Source organism: Scleropages formosus, chromosome 5, assembly GCF_900964775.1.
Source record: "Scleropages formosus chromosome 5, fSclFor1.1, whole genome shotgun sequence".
NCBI classification, from domain to species: domain Eukaryota; kingdom Metazoa; phylum Chordata; class Actinopteri; order Osteoglossiformes; family Osteoglossidae; genus Scleropages; species Scleropages formosus.
In genome coordinates, this window is record NC_041810.1 from 13776178 (window position 1) to 13799427 (window position 23250).

At 43.4% G+C, this 23250-nt stretch overlaps 2 protein-coding genes and 1 long non-coding RNA gene across 4 annotated transcripts; 2 read left to right on the plus strand and 1 right to left on the minus strand.

The window, feature by feature from the left end:
- Window positions 1-939: 939 nt before the first annotated feature.
- Window positions 940-9223, plus strand: LOC108938810 (uncharacterized). Of its 2 annotated transcripts, none has more exons than XM_018759740.1 (10): window positions 940-1737; window positions 5857-5949; window positions 6071-6163; window positions 6257-6316; window positions 6410-6487; window positions 6591-6641; window positions 6936-7040; window positions 7155-7179; window positions 7281-7360; window positions 8296-9223. In XM_018759740.1, the coding sequence occupies exons 1-10, from the start codon at window positions 1506-1508 to the stop codon at window positions 8307-8309; spliced, it is 831 nt and encodes a 276-aa protein (XP_018615256.1). In that variant the 5' UTR covers window positions 940-1505; the 3' UTR covers window positions 8310-9223. The 2 variants fall into 2 exon arrangements, with proteins under 2 accessions (XP_018615256.1, XP_018615257.1); XM_018759741.1 differs by having other exon boundaries at window positions 6939-7040.
- On the minus strand, window positions 7328-18486 carry LOC108938812 (uncharacterized). Its single transcript, XR_001966463.1, has 3 exons — window positions 18109-18486; window positions 13255-13335; window positions 7328-7392 (listed from the first exon to the last, which is right to left on the minus strand). It is a non-coding gene; the product is annotated as an uncharacterized LOC108938812 (long non-coding RNA).
- Window positions 18487-19559: 1073 nt separating this feature from the next.
- On the plus strand, window positions 19560-21823 carry LOC108938811 (DNA damage-inducible transcript 4-like protein). The gene is made up of 3 exons (XM_018759742.1): window positions 19560-19666; window positions 19802-19900; window positions 20551-21823. The coding sequence occupies exons 2-3, from the start codon at window positions 19810-19812 to the stop codon at window positions 21039-21041; spliced, it is 582 nt and encodes a 193-aa protein (XP_018615258.1). The 5' UTR covers window positions 19560-19666; window positions 19802-19809; the 3' UTR covers window positions 21042-21823.
- Window positions 21824-23250: the final 1427 nt, after the last annotated feature.

Sequence of the window (23250 nt, forward strand, 5' to 3'; positions counted from 1 at the left end):
GAAGGCACTAAACTATCAACAGAACTGAATTTTTTAGACAAATTTTTACTGTATCAATTCAGGGTAAACATCTCCATCAAGGGTTTTGATGCCCACTCGGAGGAAGATGCCCGCTCAGCTTGCTACTGCCTCCACAGTTCTAGTTCTGTATCTGAGTGCATTTTGCTGCCATTGATAGCAGAAGGCAGAACTGCCATCCATGCTTCTCTGCAATATGACATGGATTTTTAATTTTTTTTTTTTTTTTTTCCCCTCTTTTTGCCTTGGACCCTTTTGAATGTTGGGTGAAGCATACAGACCCTTGGTCAGAATATTGGATGTACATGCATTAATAAAACACCTTGGATTATAATTATATTAAAAGTTGTCCATCCATTCATTTTCTTTCCTGCTTGTCCTAGTAGGGTCGTGGTCTGCCGCCTGGTATACATCGCACCCAACCCCCGTGTTGGACCTTGCGGGTGGTGGGCCCACATGGCGCCCCCCACATTACTTTTTCGGGCTGAGCCCGGCCACCAGGCGCTTGCCTAGGAATGCTACCCCCAGGCCTGGCTCCAGGGGTAAGTCCTGGTGATCCTATTCTGGGCAGGGTAAACGTTCTCTTGTTTACTTTTTCCATTGGGGTTTTTGGATTGTGTTAGTCTGGATCTTCACTCCAGACCTGTTTGCCTTGGGAGATCCTACCAGGAGTATACTACTCCAGGGACATAGCTCTGGAGATCCTTAGATCATGCAAGCCCTTCTGCTACTCTAAGACCCCGATCCAGGAAGGGATTACAAGTTGTCCTTAAGGTTATTCATTTGTTTATTCTTTTATCTGATGCTTTTCTCTGAAACAACTTAGAATGTTAAGTTTGAGTTACTTACAGTGGTTTACTCATTTAGAGAGCAGGGGAATTTTTATTGTATCAGTTCAGGGTAGGTACCTTGATTATACTGAAATATAGTCATCACAATATTTTTTTTTTTAAATCTTAATTAAAAGAAGCACTACATTTCGGTTAGAGGCCAGTGAAATATGAATTATTTTCCATCCAAGTTCACGGACCTCCTGCAATATATCCCCAGGATTTCAGGGTAAGAACTCCATCCATCCATCCATCGTCAACAACCGCTTGTCCCAAGCGGAGTCGCGGCAAGCCAGGGGGAGGGCCAAAGGCCAAAAGGGGAAGGGACACACCCAGGATGGGACGCTAGTCCATCGCTAGGCACCCCAAGAACTCCTTTTTTAGAATGTTTTGAACCTCTGAGCACTGTATAGTTTATTCGTCTAGGTACATGATGGGATGTCTACACGTGTTCAGAACGGTCATATCCACAATCCCCTTCCCTGTCTGTCAGGACACAGAGAGAAAACACATCTCACAATCTTTTAAGCAGATTCACAGTAGGAAAAAAACAAGTGAAATAAGCTGCCAATGGAACACAAACACAGTTCTCTGTGATTGAGTTCCTGTGGACAGGCCAAGGAGCGGCACTCTGCCCCTGCCCCCACCCCCATCCCTATGGGACCCGGGTCATTTCCTCCCCTCCTTTATCTGAGGAAATGCCGAAATAGGCGGCACTCTGGGCTGTTCCGATACCTTTCCCAGACTCGCTGGTGCGACGGTGCTCCACTCGGACCAGCAGGCCAGTCGGCACAGTGCCTCCCACTCGTAACGGCCTTCGCACACGACACCATGAAGCTGGCCGGCCCGGCCTCCATCCTCCTCACCACCTTCCTGCTGCTGCCCACAGGTAAGCACTCCTCAGCTGTTCACCAAGAGCCAGCTGGTGTGAGGCTATGGGATCAAAACCTGAATGACAGTGCATTGGTCTGGGATGGAGGGCCTGCTGTGGTAGTTGAGTTGCAGTGGAGATGCTGGAGTTACCCTTTAGTGACATACATGTTTCTTATTTAATATACATGCTTGATTCCGCATAAAATTTGTTTTGGTGTTAAGTGTTTGTGTGTTGCAGATATTTCAACCACTTTTATTCCTGAGTCTTGAAATTACTAAAAGGATCAGAATGTAACATGAAATATGACCTACTCTTACGCTGTGTGCTAGTGTTACTATCTTGCTATAGTTACAGTACAAAAAATGTTATCGTCTGATTGCTTCTGGGCTTTCCTTGCAACAACAGTAACAGGTTGCAGTTTTATGCCTGATTATGCAGTTGGAGCATCCCAAAAACAGTGGCTTCTACTTGACCCCTGATAATTGTTGCCTCTTTCATGCTTTTGTGCCCAGCTGATATTTTCACTTTGAAGGGTGTCTCATGCTAAAATTTGTTTCAAGATGGTTTGTTATTATCATAGATGGATGGATCCTAGGATGGTGACAAGTTGTACAACAATGAAGGAACAGATTGCAGGATCAGGTCAATGGGGGAACTGCGGTACTAACCCTAAACAAGAACTTAGAGAAGTGTGGTCCCTGGCACTGGCTAAGGACTGCTGTGTCTAAAACGTGTTTTAGACACATTGTACATGGCAGACAAAAATGACTTGACTTAGAAGAAATTGTTTCCATCTCCAGAGTACACCCATGATAAGAGAGACAACATTGGTGGTGGAAAAGAAAATGAGGCTTGGAAATATTTTGCCCTGTTTAGCTTAACTGTGGGACTCTGTCCAAGACAAACCACCAAGCAAGACATGATCCCTGTGCAGATAGCAGTGGGACCCAGGCAGTACAAACGCGTGTCCACTGTAGAAGGCATTGTAGCAGAAATGGTGCCAATGGGTCAAAGGGCAGCACCTGGGGGACGTGTCTCCGCAGACTGAGAAATCTTGTTTATTTTATTTCAGAGGGAGGGGCAGTTGAATGATAGCAAGGTCAGTATCTCTCACTAAATATGCTGATAATAAAGGTAAACATCTCTTATTGAATGAATGTTTAGGAATATATACCTGTAACTGATGGCTTATTTTAAATAAATCCAAACTTTTGGCCTGTTTCCAACAGGAGATATAGGATAAAATATTTTCCATACCTTAGGAACCCCCACCCAAGACCCTCCTGAGGGCACCCGGTCTCTCTTCAGACCACCTCATCCACCTTATCCAGGACCGAGAGGCATGCTCTAAATCCTTAACAGAACTGCCCTGTGATAGCTGCCATACTCACTGCTGGCTTTGAAAAGAAGGCAGGCTAACTGCTCGTCTTTTTTTTTTTTTTTTTTTTTGTTTTTTTTTTTGTTGTCCCGTCCGCATTGACACCAGGGAAGGTCTTCACAATTTAATGTGTGTGGTCCTGGTGACCTGACTGTAGCAGGTGGCAGGAGAGGCTCTGCCCAGCTCACAGGAAGATGTTGTGGTGGCGGGCAGACAGTGGGTGTGACCCGGCTGGCATTTTGAACCATGATTGTTGCAAGGGGTAACAATGCGGTGTCTCCCAGCAGGATGCAGCTTGTCACAAGTCACAGGTACTTTAAAGGACATCCTATTTGAAGGGCTGGCGGTTCAGAAAAAAAAAAAATATTTGAAGGGTCTGGGGTTCTGACAATGCTCATATTGCTACAAAGATCTCAAAAGTAAAAAGAAGAGTAATGTGCAGGACCTATGACAAAGAGGGGCACTTCAACATTCTAATCATACGACATAAATCCATGTAAGATTAATGTATGTACTTAAATTTCCAGTTTAAACTTTTATTTTGCACTCAATAACTGTTTTTGTAAAATATTTAAATTGCTAAGATCTATATAACATCTGAACATTTATGCATGTGCTCACAATATTTTTCTTAAATTCATACTTCAACTTATAAGTGGAAAAATGAGCCTAAATATGGAAATATTCAGCCTAAGTGTACTTAAAGCTTCATATTTGTTTTGCTTCAGCTAACTAGACTACTTGAAGCCTATAATTGCTTGTCTGTGGTCGCTCTGGGCTCTGTGTCTGCTCCCTTGTGCAGAAGGGGTTGACTTCTCTGTTCCATGTTCTGTTGTATCTGTTGCAGAAGGAAAGTTAAAGTAATAAAAATACACACACACATTGTCTGAAGCCGCATGTGCCAATTGGGGTCACGGCAAACCGGAGCCTAACCCGGCAACACAGGGTGTAAGCCTGGAGGGGGAGGGGGATGGGACGCCGGTCCGTCACAAGGTACCTCAAGCAGGATTCGAACCCCAGGCCCACCGGAGATCAGGACCCGGTCAAACCCACTGCGGCACTGCACCTCCAATAAAAATACAGAAGAACTCAATTTAAAATCCTAATAGCATGTTATCATATATAATAATGTTTGCTTATGTGATCTCTTAATGTAGCTAATGTGTTTATATGGCAGGTATAAGTATTGGAGTGCTGTGTAAGTAGTGATAGATTGTACATGGACCCCTGTTTCATTTTACTTTGTATAGATTGCATATTTTGGTAGCACTGGTCCCTTACAGCTCCTGTGCCGTTGGATACTTCCAGATGCTCTGGTTCCCTCCCACAGCCCAGATACACGTTTCAAGTGTATTGGTGACTCTAAATTGCCTGCAATGTGTGTGTCGCTGGATGAGTGTGTGCCTTTTCATGGAGTGGCATCCTGTCCAAGGAGTGCCCTGCACAGCTCCTGTTTCCAAAGTGATGTGGTTTGTGTGAGAAAACTCTGAGAATATGAGCAGATGTCAAAAACAGTGACTATTCCTTTTTTGTGTTGTCGTTTTATAGGTTTATTTAACTGGAATTATAATAGTAAGAGAAAAAGGTATATCATTCAACACACTCTCTCTTTGCATTACAAATGTTCTAGTCACATTTCCCACTTTATTTTCAAGTAGCATTTTCACCATTATGTTTTATAAGACTTGTTTGATGGAGAGTGAAAGCCACCTGTGTGTCCTCTTTCTGCCAGTGGATGGCAATAAAAGTGCTTAGAACACAAGCAGAAGAGTATCATGAGATCACTGCTGCTTGGTGTTTGTAGCTTTATGTCTGGTGTTCCTAAGAGATCAGTAACAGGACCTTTGTTGTTTTATTCATTTTCAGTTAATTGTAATGCACTCTGACCCATTTTAAAATGTTAAAATGAAAAGTTAAAGTGGTTATTATACACGCACACATTGACTGAAACCGCTTGTCCTGAGCAAGGTCGCGGCGAACCGGAGCCTAACCCGGCAATACAGGGCGTAAGGCTGAAGGGGGATAGGACACACCCAGGACGAGACACCAGTCCATCGCAAGGCACCCCAAGCGGGACTCGAACCCGAGAGCAAGCACAGACCAAACCCACTGTGCCACCGCACCCCTCTGGTTATTATAGCTATAATTAAAATTTTAAGTAACCCTACCTGCAAGTAAATTGAGGGACATTATTTTTACTGTGTACACAGTTAGGTGCTGATTGGTGAGCAGTTGGTTTATTGTTCTGAACAATTTTAAAGCAGTTAGAATTGTAATATAGACTGATAGACCCGTGTCCTGTCCAGGGGATTCCCTGTCTCAAGCCCCACGCTTGAAGGATATTGTCCAGACCAGTACAAGTTGTTACGGAATGGTGAAAGGAAATGGTACTCTATATGTTTTTATGTATTTTTAATAGAGCCTAACCTGTGAATAAATTGTGGGATGTAGTGGCATTGAAGATGGTGGTAAAAGTAACTTTGGAGCTATGAACAAATTGATATAAACAGAATTGAATCATGAAGGGCCAGTGTATTTTCCAGTATTTCAAGTGTATATAATAGGTATGTAATAAAGTTGCACTTACAAAATTATGAACATTTAAATTATTGCTAATACTTTCAGTTGTATTTGTGGATGCTGACAGCAGGTGGTGTGGTCGTTAGAGCAATCGGCCTGAAATGAGGACTTGCATGTAAGTCTCAGCTGCATTGTCACACTTTAAAGAGGTGACGCCGGTAACAAATATTTTTCAGCTGAAGGTGAAAGTACAGAACATCCAAATGTGACCAGTTCTGCCAGTGATTCAGCTCTTGGAGAGCAGACAGTCACATCTCCAGCCTTAACAGGCAAGTTTTTCACCGCTGTCCTGCATTGTTTATTGTGAAAAATATGGTAAAATGTATGGAAAAATCACTACAGTGGTGTTATGAAAAATGGAATGACAATGTTCAGTGTTTCTCTTTGCAGGACAAACTGAAACCAGCGTGATGACTACAGCCCCTCCTGAAGCTCAGACTTCGAACGAAGTATTACGATTCAAACCCAAAGCAAATGTGTCAAGTACGCCTTAACTGCCGTTTTTGTAGTTTCACATTTCACTCAGTGGAGGCCAAAGTGTACCAATAATAGTATTGATGGATTGGTGCATTACAGCCCCATCTGTCTCTGAGGGAAGTGTATCGTTTTCCACTTCTACCATGGAGCCACTGGGAGGTAAGCGGTATCCACTTGGTGCTGGGGTTGAACTCAGGGGTTTCTGCTTTGGTAAGGAGTCCTCCTAAGTGTTGTCTTTCCTGCATGGTTTAGGAAATGTGACTGAGAGCACCAGTACAGCTGGGAGTGACACGATGACCCAGGCAGAGGAGCATCATAGTCGCGTCTCAGGTTATCAGTTCAAGTTCCACAGTGCTAGTGCTATGTGTATGTATGGCATAAAGTGAGAAGGGTCATGGAAAGTAAATAATATGAATAACTGCCTTTTTTACAGTCCCAAGCACCAGTGAACCAGGAGGTACTAAGGAGCCAGTGCAGGCCTCAGGTAACAGCCTTTTACTTTATTAATATGATGAAAAGGTTTACAACACAATGGACTTATAAGATACTTCATTGTCACTGTAGACACTACAATGAAATGCTGTATGACAACCCTCAGAAGAACAGCACCCAAAAGAACACTTGATACAAACAATGAAATAAGTATATAAATAAGAACTGCACTGAAAAGCTTTGGAGTCAAAACTGCACTGAAAAGTTTGGAGCTTTGTGGGTGGATGGGTGGGGGTAAGGAAATGAAGTTAGCAGAACTGTTTTTATTGTTGAGTTCTGTCTCCAGCAGACAAGCGAATGCTGTGGTGCTTGGTGCCTGTGCTGGGGATTGTGGTGGCAGCTCTGGCGTATGGGTTCAAATCCAAACTGAGGAAGGGTCCGACATACCCAGGTCTGGTTATTCCATTCCATGGCAGGACAGGACATGACATCTAATTATACACAAAGACACAAGCTAACCGAAGTATTTATTACTTTATTTTCATTACTTTTTTCCCTGCGACAGATACAACAGAAAATGGAACAGAGAAGTAAGTTTGTTTAGAGGAGTATGTAATACTTTACATTCCCTCTACAAAATAACCAACTTCACATACCTTCACCTTTGCTGTGGTCTCTCGCACAACTGCAGTGCCTCCTACCAAAGCAGGCCAGAAAACAGCAAAGACGGCGTCATGCTGCTGGGAGTGAAGTCCGGTGGAGAGGACAATGGTACGCGTCTACGTGCTCCTCCTCTGTGCCGCCTACAGAAAAAGGCACAAAGTTACTTCTACAGTTCTGTTCAAAGAGATGCTACACATGACAATCACTCAAAGTGCCCTTGTACACCATTGCCCTTTAACATGTCATCGCTCAGCAAAGGTGTTTCCTACCATTTCCTCAAATTGTAATCTTTTTCTTCTCTACATACATTTGACTTAGTTATTTACATTTACATTTATTCATTTAGCAGATGCTTTTCTCCAAAGCAACATGCATCTCAGTGAAAATACAATTTGTGCATTGCATTTAGAGAAAGACATGGCTGCAGACATGTAATTCTTAAGTAAACCTAGTTTGTTACTTTCCACTTGATGCACTGAGGTTCATCGCTTGAGGAGGTGCATAAAACGCAGGATAGATAAATCCTGATAACCTTCCCACAATTTTGTTTCCCCCTTAAATAAGGTACATAAACATTCATACAATGCCAGAGTAGTGGCTGTGTAAAGTTTTTTTTTTTTAATAAATTTTAACTGTCTTAACATCATGACAGTTTCGAGTAATTAAAACTGTTCATTGTGATAATCCGAGAACAAATTATACACAGAAGTTCAAGCTTTTAACAGCCTTAAAAAAAAAAAAAAAAAAAACCAACTTCAAACTGTCCACACTGATGCAAGAACCCAGCAGTGCCCCCTAGAGGCACTGGCCTACTCTGAGTGACAATTACATTTATTCATCTAGCTCATGCTTTTTTCCCCTGAAACGACTGACAATGTTAAGCTACCTACAGTTCTTTACCCATTAATACAGCTGGGTAATTTTTTACTGGAGCAATTTTAGGGTACGTTGCACTGGATTCTAAAATGCACTCGCTGCTTAGTACTAGTTCATTATAAATGTGATTTGGTTAAACACATTATCCTTTACTCTCCATCTCTCAGCTGCTGCAAGATAAGGAGGCAACACTGGACTCTGAGGATGAGAGAGGAAACTCCCAGCAAAAAATAAAGTAGGAGCAAAAACGAAGATGAAATCTCTTTCTCTGGCTACAGGGGGTCATAAGAGTGTGATGGTGACAGTTAATCAGAGGATTGTTTTCTACCTGCAGTCATTTTTGAATTTCTAATGTGTGTTTACATTAAGCTCAGTTCTTCACTGTTAAAACAAGCTGCACACTGGATCCACATCACCAAGTGATATGACCGGCAGAGACTGGTGAACGAGGACACCGTCATTAAAGTTTTCTGCACTGTTTAAATTAAATACTAATGTTGCTGGTTTTTTTCCTAATTGTATGCAATGACACATGATGTTGGAGTTCTCATTTTAACATGTTACAAGCAACGCTGACATGTCCACTTTCATTTTAAGAGGGAATATGGTCTCCCGTGAGCTCCTCTTTGTTTTTGCTACCTTTAATTCCTGCATTTCTGTTCTGATTTCCATTGTTTTGTTAATATCACACCATGCTTTTGATAACAGCTTAAAGTTATTTTATGAATAGATGTATATGTCTCGTTTGGTGGCTCTGTATGGAATACACCTCTTGGCACATTACACCACCACCCTATTGCCCATAATGCTGCAGCTAGTTTATTAACAGGCCATTTATGATTATCACATGCCTGTTTTAGGAGGGGTTCACATCTAATTAAAATATATTGAAAGCTATGTCAGACATGACACAGACAAACCAAGGACACTGTTTTTCCATGCTAATAAGAGGTGTGGACAAAGTGGGTGGGTTGAGGTTCAAGTCCCAACAGTTGTACTTTCCCTGAATTGCATATAAAATGTACACATGATTACCTTTCTGTTTACTCGAGCTTTTCCTTTATGACAGATGCTGTCAATGTGTGGACTGATCTCATCAAAACATTCGGATACTTCCTATTTCACAAAAAATAAAACCTAAATCTTTATTACCAGAAATTACTACAAATATCAAGTTTTACAATTAACATTTTATTAACTAGTGGAAGGGGGGGGTACTTTTTTTGCACACTGAACCCCTGCCTGCCTGTAAGGGGGGCACACACAAAGGAATCCACACCAAACATAGTAGAAAACTGAACACATTCTGAGCGGGACAGAGATGCAGTCACGCAAACAGTGCACCCATGTGTCCTGATGGAGGCGAACTCACAGTTCACATATGCCACCCCCGAGTGCCTGGAATGTGTCACTTTTCAGTCATTATGCCAGTTCCACACCAAATAGGTGTACGGAGTGGAGGCCATCGATGGGACACAGTTTGTTACTTTCACTGGCTGCATGGTGGGATCACGTAGCAGCACAGGCAAGCACCAACTAATGAAACATTAATGACTAATCCCAGCTAGGCCCAGAGAATCGCCCACCCCTACTGCTCTTCTGACCTTGGTGTCTCATTTCATCTCCCGAGAGGGGGAGCGGTGTATGCTTTGGACACGATTCCAGCACCATAGCCTTCTTTCAGGCCAGTTGCACATACATTTCACCGCCTCAGCGCAACAAGGAAAGAGTGTTCTGCTCTCTTCTTTCCTATTTTTAATAACTTTGTCACTAGGAACTAGGGGTAAGTTTTGTGTGTGTGCTAAAAATTGGTATGCAAGACAGCTGCAGAAGCTCATGACGTGTCTTAAGGCAGAACACGCAGTACAATCCAGAGGATCAGTGAAAATAGGTCTAAGTGTCCACTCCTGCTGTGGCTCATTAGTCACATGCAACTCCTAACTTCAGTGACACCATTTTTTTTACCCAACTCTGCATGCACAGTGTACTGTAGTACTATATTTCCAGCAGGCTGTAAGACAACTTTAAAATCCTGGTCCAGATCCCACACTCTCCCCAGTGGTCACCAGAAAGAGAAGCAGGTTGATGGGATGGCCTTACTGTACTAAAATGCTCAAAACCACTCTGCTGATGGAAGGGGTACAGAGGACCCCCGCCCCACACCAGCCCAGCACAGTGAATTAGTAACATGAATCCCATCAAGCTTTTCTGCTTTGCTCGAGCAAAGCGAGCAGCCCTCTGGACTCATCTGACCAACGCCAGCCCCGCAGTCGGAGGGGGACCACCACATGTAACTTAACACAGAAGACCAGATGTCCACAGAGGTGTGGACTGTACACCCCATAAATGTTGGCCTCCACTCTTTATACTGTCATCTACACTACACCTCTGAATGAAGGAAACATTAACAATATATATCTAATACATACATTTCATGTCCAAAAAGATTTTGCAGTATTTTTAATGCCGAACTAGTACTATGATCGTTGAGTGTCCACATGTGACACAAAGTCAAAAGATAAAGAGTATATAGCAATGCAGTCCTACAGTTCCTACACAATACTCCCTGTGTTCAATTATGCTGAAGGATTCCTACTCCACGACTAGTGTTCAACACCCTAGTGAATATTTTACATAACACTGTGCATACATTCAGGGAACTTATTTACATTTATTTATTTAGCAGATGCTTTTCTCCAAAGTGACTTCCAATGAACTCTGTCTAGTGTTATCAGCCCACACACCTTATTCACCAAGGTGACTTACACTCCTAGATACACTACTGACAATGGGTCACTCATCCAACATTATATATTATATATTTAATATAATACGTCAACAAGGATCCTGCTGTGTTCCCAAGGAAACAACTGCTGAAGTAAAAAAAAAAAAAAAAAAATTCTTTACAGACTAACAACAAAACAAAAATACAAAGATGATAAAAAAGTACTTTTGAGTAGCAATACAATGTAGAAAAATTAATAAAAACCTTAAACGGTAGCAGCCATCATTCCTGCTCTTATGCCTCCATGATACATGTAAAGCTGCAGGTAATGGAGGGGCAGTAGCTAATGGCACTTTCCACCTCTGATGAACATTTACGAGAACAGGTACTCAGATGTAATACAGAGCTCTTTACCATTAACACTTTGTTTGTTTGGTTCCAAATGAGTTTTTCTTTTTTAATAAAAACTGTTTTGGTTTTAGTAGGAAAAGATGCCACAGCTTTAGTTCAGTGAGCCATTCTGGGGTTTGGCCCAGAAGAGTCCTTTCATTGAACATGGCACCGCGTAGCAATTGGCTCCATGTCACAGGCTTACAAACACACACAAAGGTAAGATGTAAATGTAGACCGATCACACTCCTACTTAGTGCATCACCCCTCATGGTTTCCTATACCATGTTTGAAAGAGTTTTGTGGGGGAAGGTGACAAACAACGCCAGTGTGCAGTCACTTTTTCTGTAAGAGCAGAAGGGTTACAAAGTGCACACGCATACCGGAACTAAATCTCAGCAATGGAGTGATGGAAACCGATAGCGGACAGACAGGGACAGTTGGGCTCTGGAGAGAAAGTGTTGTCAAGGCAACTTTTACAGGTTACCTGCCTTCATATAGTGCTAGGAGATGAAATGAGTCAGAAACCGAGCCTAATGAAGGCATGAACAACAGCTGTGTGTGTGTGTGTGTGTGTGTGAGCGAGAGAGAGAGAGAGAGAGAGAGCGCGCGCAGGCTGAAGAAATCTATGACTTTCCAACAGGTTTTTGTTTACCATGTTGACTGAACAAAGAAACACTTTGCATTTCTTGGTAAACCTCTTACTAAGCGACACAACTGATCAACACAGTTGATCAATTCAGTGCACCGAGTTCAAACAACACAGCAAAGAACATAACACAGCACAGACACCACCAAATAAAAGAAACATAAAGCAGTCTAATCCTTTCACTGACTGAAGACTATAAAAGTGTACAAGTAGCTTACAAGCTAAACACAAAGCCAAGCAAGGGGCATGGGTAAATTGCACAGAAGAGGCAAACCAGGAAAGTCTGTAGTCTCAAACCAACAAATACACTTTGAAAAACTGGCATCTGAGAAGCAAAGCAGAGCTGCTGGGAAATGAAGTCTTTTATGCTGCTGCATGATGGCATCAGTCCACTTTATGAAAGACGGAAGGGCGATAAAGTAATAAAACAGTCTTGGTCATTTATTTCATTTGTTGCTGTTGTTCAATGCAAATTAAATGTTGGATGTAAATTAAACACACACACACACACATTTTCAGAACCGCTCGTCCCATATGGGGTCGCGGGGAACCGGAGCCTACCCGGCAACACAGGGCATAAGGCCGGAGGGGGAGGGGACACACCCAGGACGGGACGCCAGTCCATCACAAGGCACCACAAGCGGGACTCGAACCCCAGACCCACTGGAGAGCAGGACCTGGTCCAACCCACCGCGCCCCCGTAAATTAAACATTTAAGATAAATTAACCTGTTTACACAGTATTGTGGCACGCAGCGCCATGGGTTTGGATGGGTTGAAGAAGGACGCACAGGCAGCGTTCACCTCGAACGTTTATTTGAACACCAGCATACAGGGAAATAATGCTCTCGGTCCGAGGACCCCGTCTCCTTCAGGACCTGTGCTTCGAGCCAGCTTTCACAGCCTGCTTAGGGCCCCCGGGCTCTCTCTCTCCTCATGGCAGACGCAATAACCCCCTTATATACTCCAAATCTAACCAATTACAACAAGCATTTCCCACTTAAACACTGTAACGTGGGTCGTTACAGTATTGTGAGACTTTTAATGTTACTATCAAAGTGTTTAATGAAATATGAATTGAAAGAGTCTGGGAAAGGGGCTTATAGTTTTTGTTTTCTCTTCACATGCCTGGTTGATGGTTAAGTTGTTCTTTTTAGGGAGCAGTTGGTGAGACATTTTTACAAGTATTAATGTCTAGTCTTTATTAAGAGTTTTTATTGAACGAAGCTAACGGATTTTTCAGGGTTCACCTCTGTGTGTCCATATTCCCCTTGTCTGTGTGTTGGCCTTTGTCAATCATTATTTTTGTCTTTTTTATACTCTCTACAGCTTCAAGTGTCTCTATATACATGCACACACTCACCCTTATTGTCAATTTTGATGCCGCCTTTGTAAATAACATCTTTGTGGATCAACCAAACCTCCCTGTTTTAGTCCATCAGGCCTGTCACACAAAGAGAGTAGAACAGATGAGTTGTACAACTTGTTCAACATATCAACTAACTGCATTATTACACATTTTTACTCTTTCAGTACCAGCGCAGCACCCTTTTTAAGGGTTGTCTCAGATCTTAACTGTTACTCAGGTTTAAGTCTTCGCTACCCTATTTTACAGTATGTTAATGTCAAGAAACTCATCACGGATGTACACATTATAAAGCCTAAACATAAAATAAGACTAGACACACTGAGAACCGTTCTTTCAGACTTCAGCATTTCTTGAATTTTTGTACTTCAGTTGGTTCCATTCATGAGACATCTTGTCCGAACCTTAGAGAAAATCTAACCTGCAAAAAGCAATAAGGTCATCAATAAATCCACCTACTCTACCAAGGCAGCTTGAGTACATGACAATCATATGGAATCAACTGGAAAATGTCTAACAGGTGTTCAGTCCAAGCTATTCTCAGCAGTGCTACTAACTGCTCAGTATTAAGACTGTACTCTGTCCTCTACACAGCCTTAGTGCTTTGACAGTCAGCTAAACTCCCTTCCTTCACACGACTCTGAAGACAAGTATTTCTTTTGCCCAGGGATTGAATGGTTTTAGGCAAGGGGTGAAACTAAAGACAAAGAAGAAATGAACTTGATACAATATATCAATAGCCCAAGTCCAAGTATACAACCATAAAGCATCACAATTGGTTTAATGTACAAAAGTAACTATACATTACGTAAAATAATCCTTAAAGATTCGCTCTCATTTATAAAAACACTATCAGAGAATTTCTATACAATATTTCCATAAGGTAACACCATCAATAACAGTTATACAGGCGATGCTGTTGCAGGGTTGAGGATGGAAAAGACCTGAGGAGATGAGGAGAGGAGTTCACCATGTGCACCGAAGATAACAACAGAACTACTTCCTACTTCCCGTCAGAGGGGAAACGTAAAAGTCCCGGTAATACGAAAAATATACAAGAAACCGCCAGTAGATGACAACACCTCACATTTCGCCTATTAAGAACACGAAAAACAATATAGGCCTACTGTTAAATACGCTTAATATTTGCTGAAACTTCAAACTCAGGTAATCATAACTACTTCAGCAATAAATTACTGTAACAAACAGCACAAAGACATTTCAGGATGTCTTAAGACTTGGATTGAGAACCACTGAAATACCTGTCTCAGGATGAGCACTTACACTGCCAAAGTCTTGAATTCTATAATGTCTGGTTGTCAGCTGCTGTCTTAGCCATTTACTTAGCATGTCACAGGTCCCCAAGAACATGACCCTGTCCATGCACACCAGATGCCCTCTATGTGGTACTTAGGTAACTAGGAAGGCGCCGCTCGAATGTTCATCTTGTATGACCATTACAATAACATAAATAAAATGTAAAATAGAAAATAATTACTTCCATAGATTAAGTAGGAATAAATAAAAATTATCAGAAATATGTTTGTAAAAATACACTAAGAATTTAGTTGTTATTCAAGGTTACTGTCTTGTGACCAGATGACACAGACCTTATACCTGACACCCCTGTTGCTATAAATACCCTGGATAACTGGGATTCCATGCTCATGAATATGGAGGTATCTGAGATATACACACCAACATATCTGACCCACAATTAAGGCATCCATCCATCCATCCATCCATTTTCTTAGCGACCTGTCCTTTAGGGTCGCGGTGGCAATAGGGAGAGGAGAGAAGCCCAGACATTCCTGTTCCACGCAACTTCCTCCAGTTCACCCCGGGGAATCACCAGCCACTCCCAAGTCAACTGGGAGAGGTAATCTCTCCACCGGGTCCTGGGCTGACCTTGGGATATAGTCTCAGTTGGCTGTGCCTGGTATACCTCCAACAGGAGGCGCCCAGGGGGAATCCTTACTGGATGCCTGAACCACCTCAACTGGCTCCTCTCAATGCAGAGGAGTAACAGTTCTACTCTGAGTTCCTCCTGGATGACTAAACGCTTCACCCTATCATGGACAATTAAGGCAGTATTCCATAACATGCTACCCTTCAGGCATGAAGAAATGAACTTGAATGCATCTTTGGACCCAAAGGTTGCAGGTTGTCAAAGTGCCCATCTGGTTCATGTCCTGGAGGAACTAGCAAGTTTCCCCAAAAGAGCTTTCCTGTTGGAGAAACTTCTTTGCTCAATAGCAATTCTTCACAGATGGATTTGAGCCCTAAAGCCTTTCCATGGACTTCCTAACATGAATCTGAGATTCCTTCTGTCTAAAGTAAACTTTTGTTCAAGTTTTGCTGCGGGAATGTTGCCCGAGTCCTGTTTGTGCAAAACATGCTAACATCAGCAGTCCCTCTAGGATGTAGGCTCACACGGTCCTGGCACTGACACATTGTGTTACGGGAGGATATCCTATTTGCTCCTTGTGACTGGCCCAGTGACAAGATCTCCCCACTCAGCTCCCTAATCAGAAGGTCTCTGAGGTGGGTGGACTTGGCTCCCGTAAGGACCTGCCTAAAATGTTACAGTGTAGGGTTACTTGGGAAAGAGGTGCAGTAGCAACAGTGATGACGCTCGAAAGCAACTCACGTGTTGTTGTTGAAGGCATCACTTTTCTTATACTGTTACTACGATTTCCATCACCGTAGCTGTGTGTACAGGATCTACTGACAAACCCAAGTGAAAGAGGTGAGGTTCTCTCTTGTGTTTAAATGCAAAAGTTAAAATTTCCCGTTGTTTGACAGACAACCGATGAGGTGTGAAGCACTTGTGGTGCTCGACGGGACAGTGCTGGATATGGCATTGGAGCCACATTTGTGTATTCTTCTCCTTACCCGTCCGTGAAGCACGATGACCTTTGGTCTCCTGTGAGGCAGCCGACGAGCTGCAGCTGGTCTGCTCTAGACTCACTGGTGTACGGTATCGTGCCAGCTCAAAACCTCCATCAGCATGGAAGAGTCACGCATTAATCGTGTTTGAACCGAGGCCTTAGCCCTGCAACAGGCCACACGGTCATCTTACATCCTTGGCTTAGTGAACCTAGCCCATCTGCTGAACACGAGGACTTCATCTGGACACAGCTCCAGTAAAATTCCAGCACTGACTTTGTTGCGTTAGTCATGACTGTTAAACTTTTAGCAGTTTCCAAGGCAAAGCAGCGCACACTCATACTCAAGTACAGTTCAGTGGAGGGCATAGTGTTGCTCTTTCTTTCCACCAAGTGGACAAGTTATAACTATAAGCCGTAAACAGATGCTAGTTTGTTTACATTCATTTACACCGCTGCGATGGATTTGTGTACCCTGCCTCATGTCCTATGTTTCCAAGATGGGCTCTGGACCTCCGCAACTGACAATAAATTATAGTCAACAAATGCATAAAGGAATATTTTATGCTGAGAGAAGGGAAGGAGAACCATTTCATGATGTGGAAACATTCTTCAGGTATATACAACTCAAGAGATCGATTTTCATAAACTTGACTATTCTGTCAGCTATGTGTTTCTCTCTCTACAGTACCTGTCATCTGACTTTCAAACTACAGTACCAGTTAATAGTTTACCCATGCTGGCTCATTTTAAATCTTTTAAAAGCTCATCACCTGACCTTTGTTGCAAAATTCCAGGGAACATCTTATAAATGAAGGGCCTGACAGCATTTTCTACAATTGTGTAATCTGTAAAATCATGCGGCCCTCTTGAGATTGCAACAGCTTCGACAGGACTCTCTCAAGGTCTCTGCCCTATTCAACAAAAATGTAGAGACAAGTGACAATAAAACATAACTATTAATATAATGTAACAACACTGTCAACACACACAGTCCGAAGCCCCTCGTGGTGAACCGGAGCCTAACCCAGCGACAAAGGGGACACATGCAGGATGGGACGCTAGTAAGTCACAAGGCACCCCAAGCAGGACTTGAACCCCAGACCCAACAGAGAGTCGGATCCAGCCAGACCCCCTGTGCCACCGCACCCCCTTACATTGTCAACAACAGTAATTAAACATTGGATGGTGTCTCAATGGTCCTTCTGGTTTTATCAGCGGTCGTTTTTGGGTACTTTTGAAGGGAAAATTCGGCAAACTGAGGTATGATCACACACTGCTCTTTGCATTTACCATAGTCGGTAGTAACTTAGACCAGATCTCAATGTGTAATTTTTCACAAGTTTCACACCATGAAAAATTATAGATCAGAATCGCTGAAGAAGGGAGACCTCACTTTCACTACAGTGGAAACGCAGGAATTCTAACTTCAAACCTGAGCTCACTGGAAAACAAAAAACCAGGAGAAAGGAAGTTACAGGAAACTTGGCTGAGCTTGGGGTCAGCTGTGACACCATGCTATTTTAACAGTGCCAGCCTCTACTTCAGTGTGATCACTGTGAAATAAAATTTAAAAATACGTCCAAGAAGTGCTCAGAGCCATGAGCTGTTACCTAATGGCTGGACTCCTACCATGAATTCAGGTTATTCGAACCATAAATATAGAACTGACATTTCAAAATTTAGGTTTCAGGTATCTAAATACATGAAAAAGCTAACATTTATTTCTTCATAAACCACACTGTTAGGATAATTTCAAATGAAAAATATATAGCCTTTGTAGTGTGGCAGAGCAAGTAATACTTACTAAAGAAAATGTTTTTAAATGTATGCATAAAACCAAAAGCTAAGCCCAGGCAGTGAAAATGTCAGTTAGCGACCCATGAAACACACAAAAAATAAATGTACAAAATCAGGACACAGCTCCATATTTTCTTAATACATATACTGTATGTTTTCTCACCTGGCTTGGTTTAAAACTCATGACACTGATCCATATGAAGTGAAGAAGTTGTTTCCATGGAAACCAGCTGTTATCTCAAGCACCGCACACAAGCGCTCAAAACCATCCGCACGCCCCGACTTCTCGCCGAGCTTCGACGCTGTTGTGCGCCTGTGTGTTCCAGGTGTAGCTGGTCTTGGCATCACATTCGCCAACCTCTGTTACTTTCATGTTGCTCTGTTGCGTTAAATGTGTCGACGGTTGTGGGGCTGAGAGACGGCGGACCACAGCGCTGGTGCTCTCAATCCCAGGTCACTACTGTACTCAAACTTTCTCCCTTCTTATCAAAGGGTTTGATCGTGAACTTCACACACCGTAAAAGTTCTCCAACCCCTGAGAAGTGATCTGCAAAGAAAGATGGTTCTGAACATCTCTTGTTCTTTTCTAAGGCCTTACGGTATCGGAAGCCAAAACTTGAGGAGAACCAAGGAAGGATTCAACCACCAGACAGCCTTCACACACTAGTACCTTAACCACTTAACTACCTCCTAGTAGTTCAATCCTCAACTCTTCCAGCAGAAGAAGGGTTTTTTTCCCTTTAGAAATTCGGTTTCTGTTCTTACAGAGAAGCCCTGACACATTTAGTAAACAAGCTACAACTCCAGGGAAACTGGTACCTCAGAAGTCGTGTTTAGCTGGGAGGAAATAGGGGGCACCGTGGTTAGAGTCACCTTGTAATCAAGGCACCACTAATAAAATCTCGCTGCTGCGGTAGGTCAAGGTACTTACCCTGAATTGATACAGTACAAATTACCCAGCTGTAAACGGCCGGGTAAATCACTCACTCTGTCTGTGTAAGTACTTACAGAGCAATTCTCCCATCCCGAGTTGCTGTGTGGAGAGAGAATTGGCATTTAATTAATCTCTAGCTTTAAAGTTTGGGTGAGAATGACGCACATTTTACGAGTTTAAAAGAAAAACAAATATACAATTTGCCGATATAAGTACTGAAAACGCCGGGAGTATCTTCACTTCATGATTAACGTGCGTTACAACGATACACATTTAGGAGTTTGAAAAAACTAACTGAAACTAACAACTTGCAAGAGAATTACGTTTAAATTCTAGTGTTTTCAACAGTTAGCATATAGGAAGAATGGGGAAAACGAAACATTTTTTTTCACGTGAGGAAACTTGCAACAGCGTTTTCCAGCAGAACCGCTCTCGCGAACAGGTAGCAACAACGTGCCGCTCATCAGCCATTGGCCACCTCACTTTCACCACCAGCCAATCGCATTCCTCAAACCATGTGCTCTCCCCTCCCATGTGAGGCAATCATGTGAGCGGCGGCGCGGGGTCCGGTTGCCCAGTGAACTGTAGTCATTTCCAGAATGTAAAAACTCATCTGATTGGTCGTGCTGCGCGCTGACACTATAAAAGGCGAATAAACAGTTGTCGGGCGCTTTAGCCAGTGTGAATGTGTATGGAGTGGAGCGTGTGCCCGCGCAGGGAAGCCTGAATGAGTGGACTTTTAGTCGAAAACTAATATTAAACGTAATTATAACTTTATATCGTTGAGGTAAGTTTCTTTTTTTTTTCCCCCCCTTTCTTCTTGTCTTGTCAGTTATGCCAGTAACTGTTAGTGTGACTGATGGCTCAGTTGTCCAGCTTTGTTGTGCAAATGGAATTTACGGAGTTGTCTTTTTGTGTGCAGCTGCAGCGATGGTTGCAACCAGCACCCTGAAAAGCAAGAATGCCGAGTGCATCTCGGAGCTGGTGGATTGCAGGATCGAGCAGCGCTACAGCGAGGATGGTGAGCTGCGCCTCTGCGCGCGCGCGCCTCTGTCCAGCTGTGCGCGAGACGCTTGTTTACTGGAGTGCTGGTGCAGAGAGGGGGGGAGGGGGGAGCTGCATCGCCAGCGATGAAGTCATCCTTTACCCCCAACCCCACCACAGCGTGCTGCTGAAACACCTTGCTTGCAGCCTGCGCGTGCTTATAGTAATCTGTATTAAAATGCATGGCTTTGACATCCAAACAGGAGCTGAATGATTTTATTTTTTCATACAGTGCCTTTAAAAACAACTTCTCAAAGCACTTTAGGATTTCAGAGCTCTGGGGATTGAGGCTCTGCCTCTTTTTTTTTTAAAAAAAAAAGAGAATCTCTCCTGGTTAAAGAATAGGAGATGTATGATATGGGTTGTATAGGTTAACTCAACTATTACCAGGGTTTTCATGGTGATGACAGTGGTTTAGTGTCCTCCTTTCATATGTCTTTTGGCTGTGGGAGGAAACCCACACAAACATGGGCAGCACGCACACCTCATAGGAAACGGGCTCGATTTGAACCCGTATACCAGGAGCTGTGAGGCCCCAGTGCTACCTGCTGTGCTGCTCTGTGTGAAGTGAGTATTAACTGGCCTGTTGCAGGGAAGCATCACATCTCTGCTCATTCATTCTTTCAGAGCTGGACTACTGGGACCGCTGCCTAGCAGAGCCGAACCTGAACGGCAGCGTCTTTGAGGACTCAACCTGCCAACAGCTGGCCAAGATGTTTGAAAACTGCCTGTCGCGTGCTAAGAAGACCAAGCTGCACTGCTCGGAGGTTCTGGTGCCCGAAAAGCTGACGCGCCGGATAGCCCGGGATGTGCTGCGGTTGTCGTCAGGTGAGCCCTGCGGCTTGCGCGGCTGCGTCCTTTACGTGCACCTGGAGGTGGAGAACGCCTGCAAGAAGCTAGACCGCATAGTATACGACGCCAGCGTGGTGCCCACCTTTGAGCTCACGCTGGTCTTCAAGCAGGACGGCAGTGCCTGGCCCAGCCTAAGGGACTTCTTCCTCATCGGGGCCTGCTTCACGCCGGGCTTCCGGCACGCGCTCAAGCTCAGCCCGGGCTTCCGGCTCATCAAAAAGAAACTGTACTCCTCCTCGGCTGGTACCGTGGTGGAGGAGTGCTGAAGTGTACTGGGTGGGGAGATGCAATGCTCTTCTGTAGTATCTGAATGTAACACTCACTCTGGAATCCTGTCCCTTTTTTGTACCATCTATGAAATGCTCATGTGACACAAGCCGCTACAGGATGGTGCGCTGAAGGTGTGCCAGGTGGTCCACATTGAGTCTCAGCTGGCACTGAGCATCTGATCTGACGGCATGGCATCAATGATCGAGCAACATATGATTAAATCCATCAGAGGGTTATTTTCAGAAGGGGGAAATTGACAACTAACTGGACAGCTATGTGGTGACTTGTTAAAAACCCATTAGTTTACATTTTGAATAGGTCAATTTAATTAGTAAAACTGGTCTAGAATTTAGATTTATTAACCAGGTACATTTATATTGTAATAGTATAGTGTAATCTGCTCAATGTGTTTAAAAGCTGCAGTCCAGCTGGCTTTGGGATATAGTTTATCTAATGAATGTCATGCCATCATGCTGCTTAATTCCAGTTGCAACAGGACCTCCAACTGAACTTGTTTCCAGAAAGTGCCTTTACATGAGACATGTAAAGAATAAGACTAATTGTGCACTTTTTTTCTCCCCTTCATATCATTGCACTACTGGAGTTCACTGAACATCTAAGTGTTTGTCAGTTTTTGTACTTAGACACACTCTGATCTCTGCCTTTTGGGTGTAAATGGCTACAATGCTGTTTACAAGCAACCGAAAGTTTACTTTTATTAATTCCTGTTATAGGAAATGTGAATTCTTGTCTATTTGACAATAAAGTGTTTTTTAAATGCAGTGGAAATTTTGTACATGCCTTGTTTGGTGCCTTACCAACTGCTACATCATAAACAAGCCTACGGGTCTCAGACCTCTATCTCCGTGTCGCCTTCTGCATTACAGCTATTAGAGGGTTTCATGTTTATGTGAGCCTTCAAAGCCTCTTTAATAGGTGGAGATACTGACCTTTTCATTTGTAAGACACAAGTGATACTGCAATGAATGTCCTTGGTACTTTTCTACATCCCTCCTACAGCTGGGCTGAATGTAGGCTGGTATGAGTCAAATTGCTTCACCTTGTAGGAGGCTTAACCCACTTGCCCTTAACATGGCACAACCCAGCCAACTGAAGCAAATATTTTGCTTCCCCCCTCAAATGATAGTACTGCTGTCAAACCACTGTAGCTGACCAGCCTGCAAACCCTTCCTGCCCAATAAAACATTCTTCTCCAGGGCCTGTAACAGTGGGGAGAAAAATTCAAGCTTGCTTTGGCTTGGTTTTGCATGTTTCAACAAACATCCTGCAAAAGAGGAAAATGTCACCGTAAAGGATGGTTCTTGGCAGGGCTACATGTTTACCACTGTAAAACCTAAGATTCCGCCTCCTTTGTATCCCTACATTCCTCCACCAAAATGCTCCATATTATGTCCTGGGAGGAACAAGAGCAGTAAAGATGCATAACATGGTATGTCCCACTGGTTACCCATTCTTGACCTGGCTGGTTTGAGGACATGGGCTCAGTGACACAGGGTGGCAGCTGCTGAGATGGACCCAGGTGCCCGCTGTGGCCGCCGTGTCTCCGTTGACCACGCAGCACGGCTGCACAATGCCGCCTTTCAGGCCCGCCGCATAAACAAGTGGAGCAAAACAACTTGAGAGCACTGTTAATAGAGACGCTGTGACGGCTGGGCCTCGGTGGGGGGCGTTACATCCTGGCAGATAACACGGCTAGGAGAGAAAACATTTCAAAATGCGTGTTTTCTTTACGGAGGTGATCTCGCTACGAGACACGGGGTAGATGTTTTGAATTTACGTACCTTTTCGTCTTGCATAATTCCATGATGGTCGGACTAGAGGCACATAAAATGTTGTAGTTTTATAGCTTTTTCAAACACTACTGTTGCTGTCACGTTACATGTTACTTCATTTCTTGTCTCAGAAACATGACCGTTTGCTCTGCCTCATCTGTGCAACAGGAAACGCCAAATTAGGATGCAAATTTCAGCCAGATCTTTGAGAACGACACATAATCGGATCTGTTTCGATCTCTTCAGTTAAAAGCATCGGCTAAGCAAGAAAATAATAGGAATGTGAACACATGAACACACACACATTTTCAGAACCGCTTGTCCCTTACGGGGTCACGGGAAACCGGAGCCTACCCGGTAACACAGGGCGTAAGGGGAAGGGGACACACCCAGGACGGGACGCCAGTCCGCC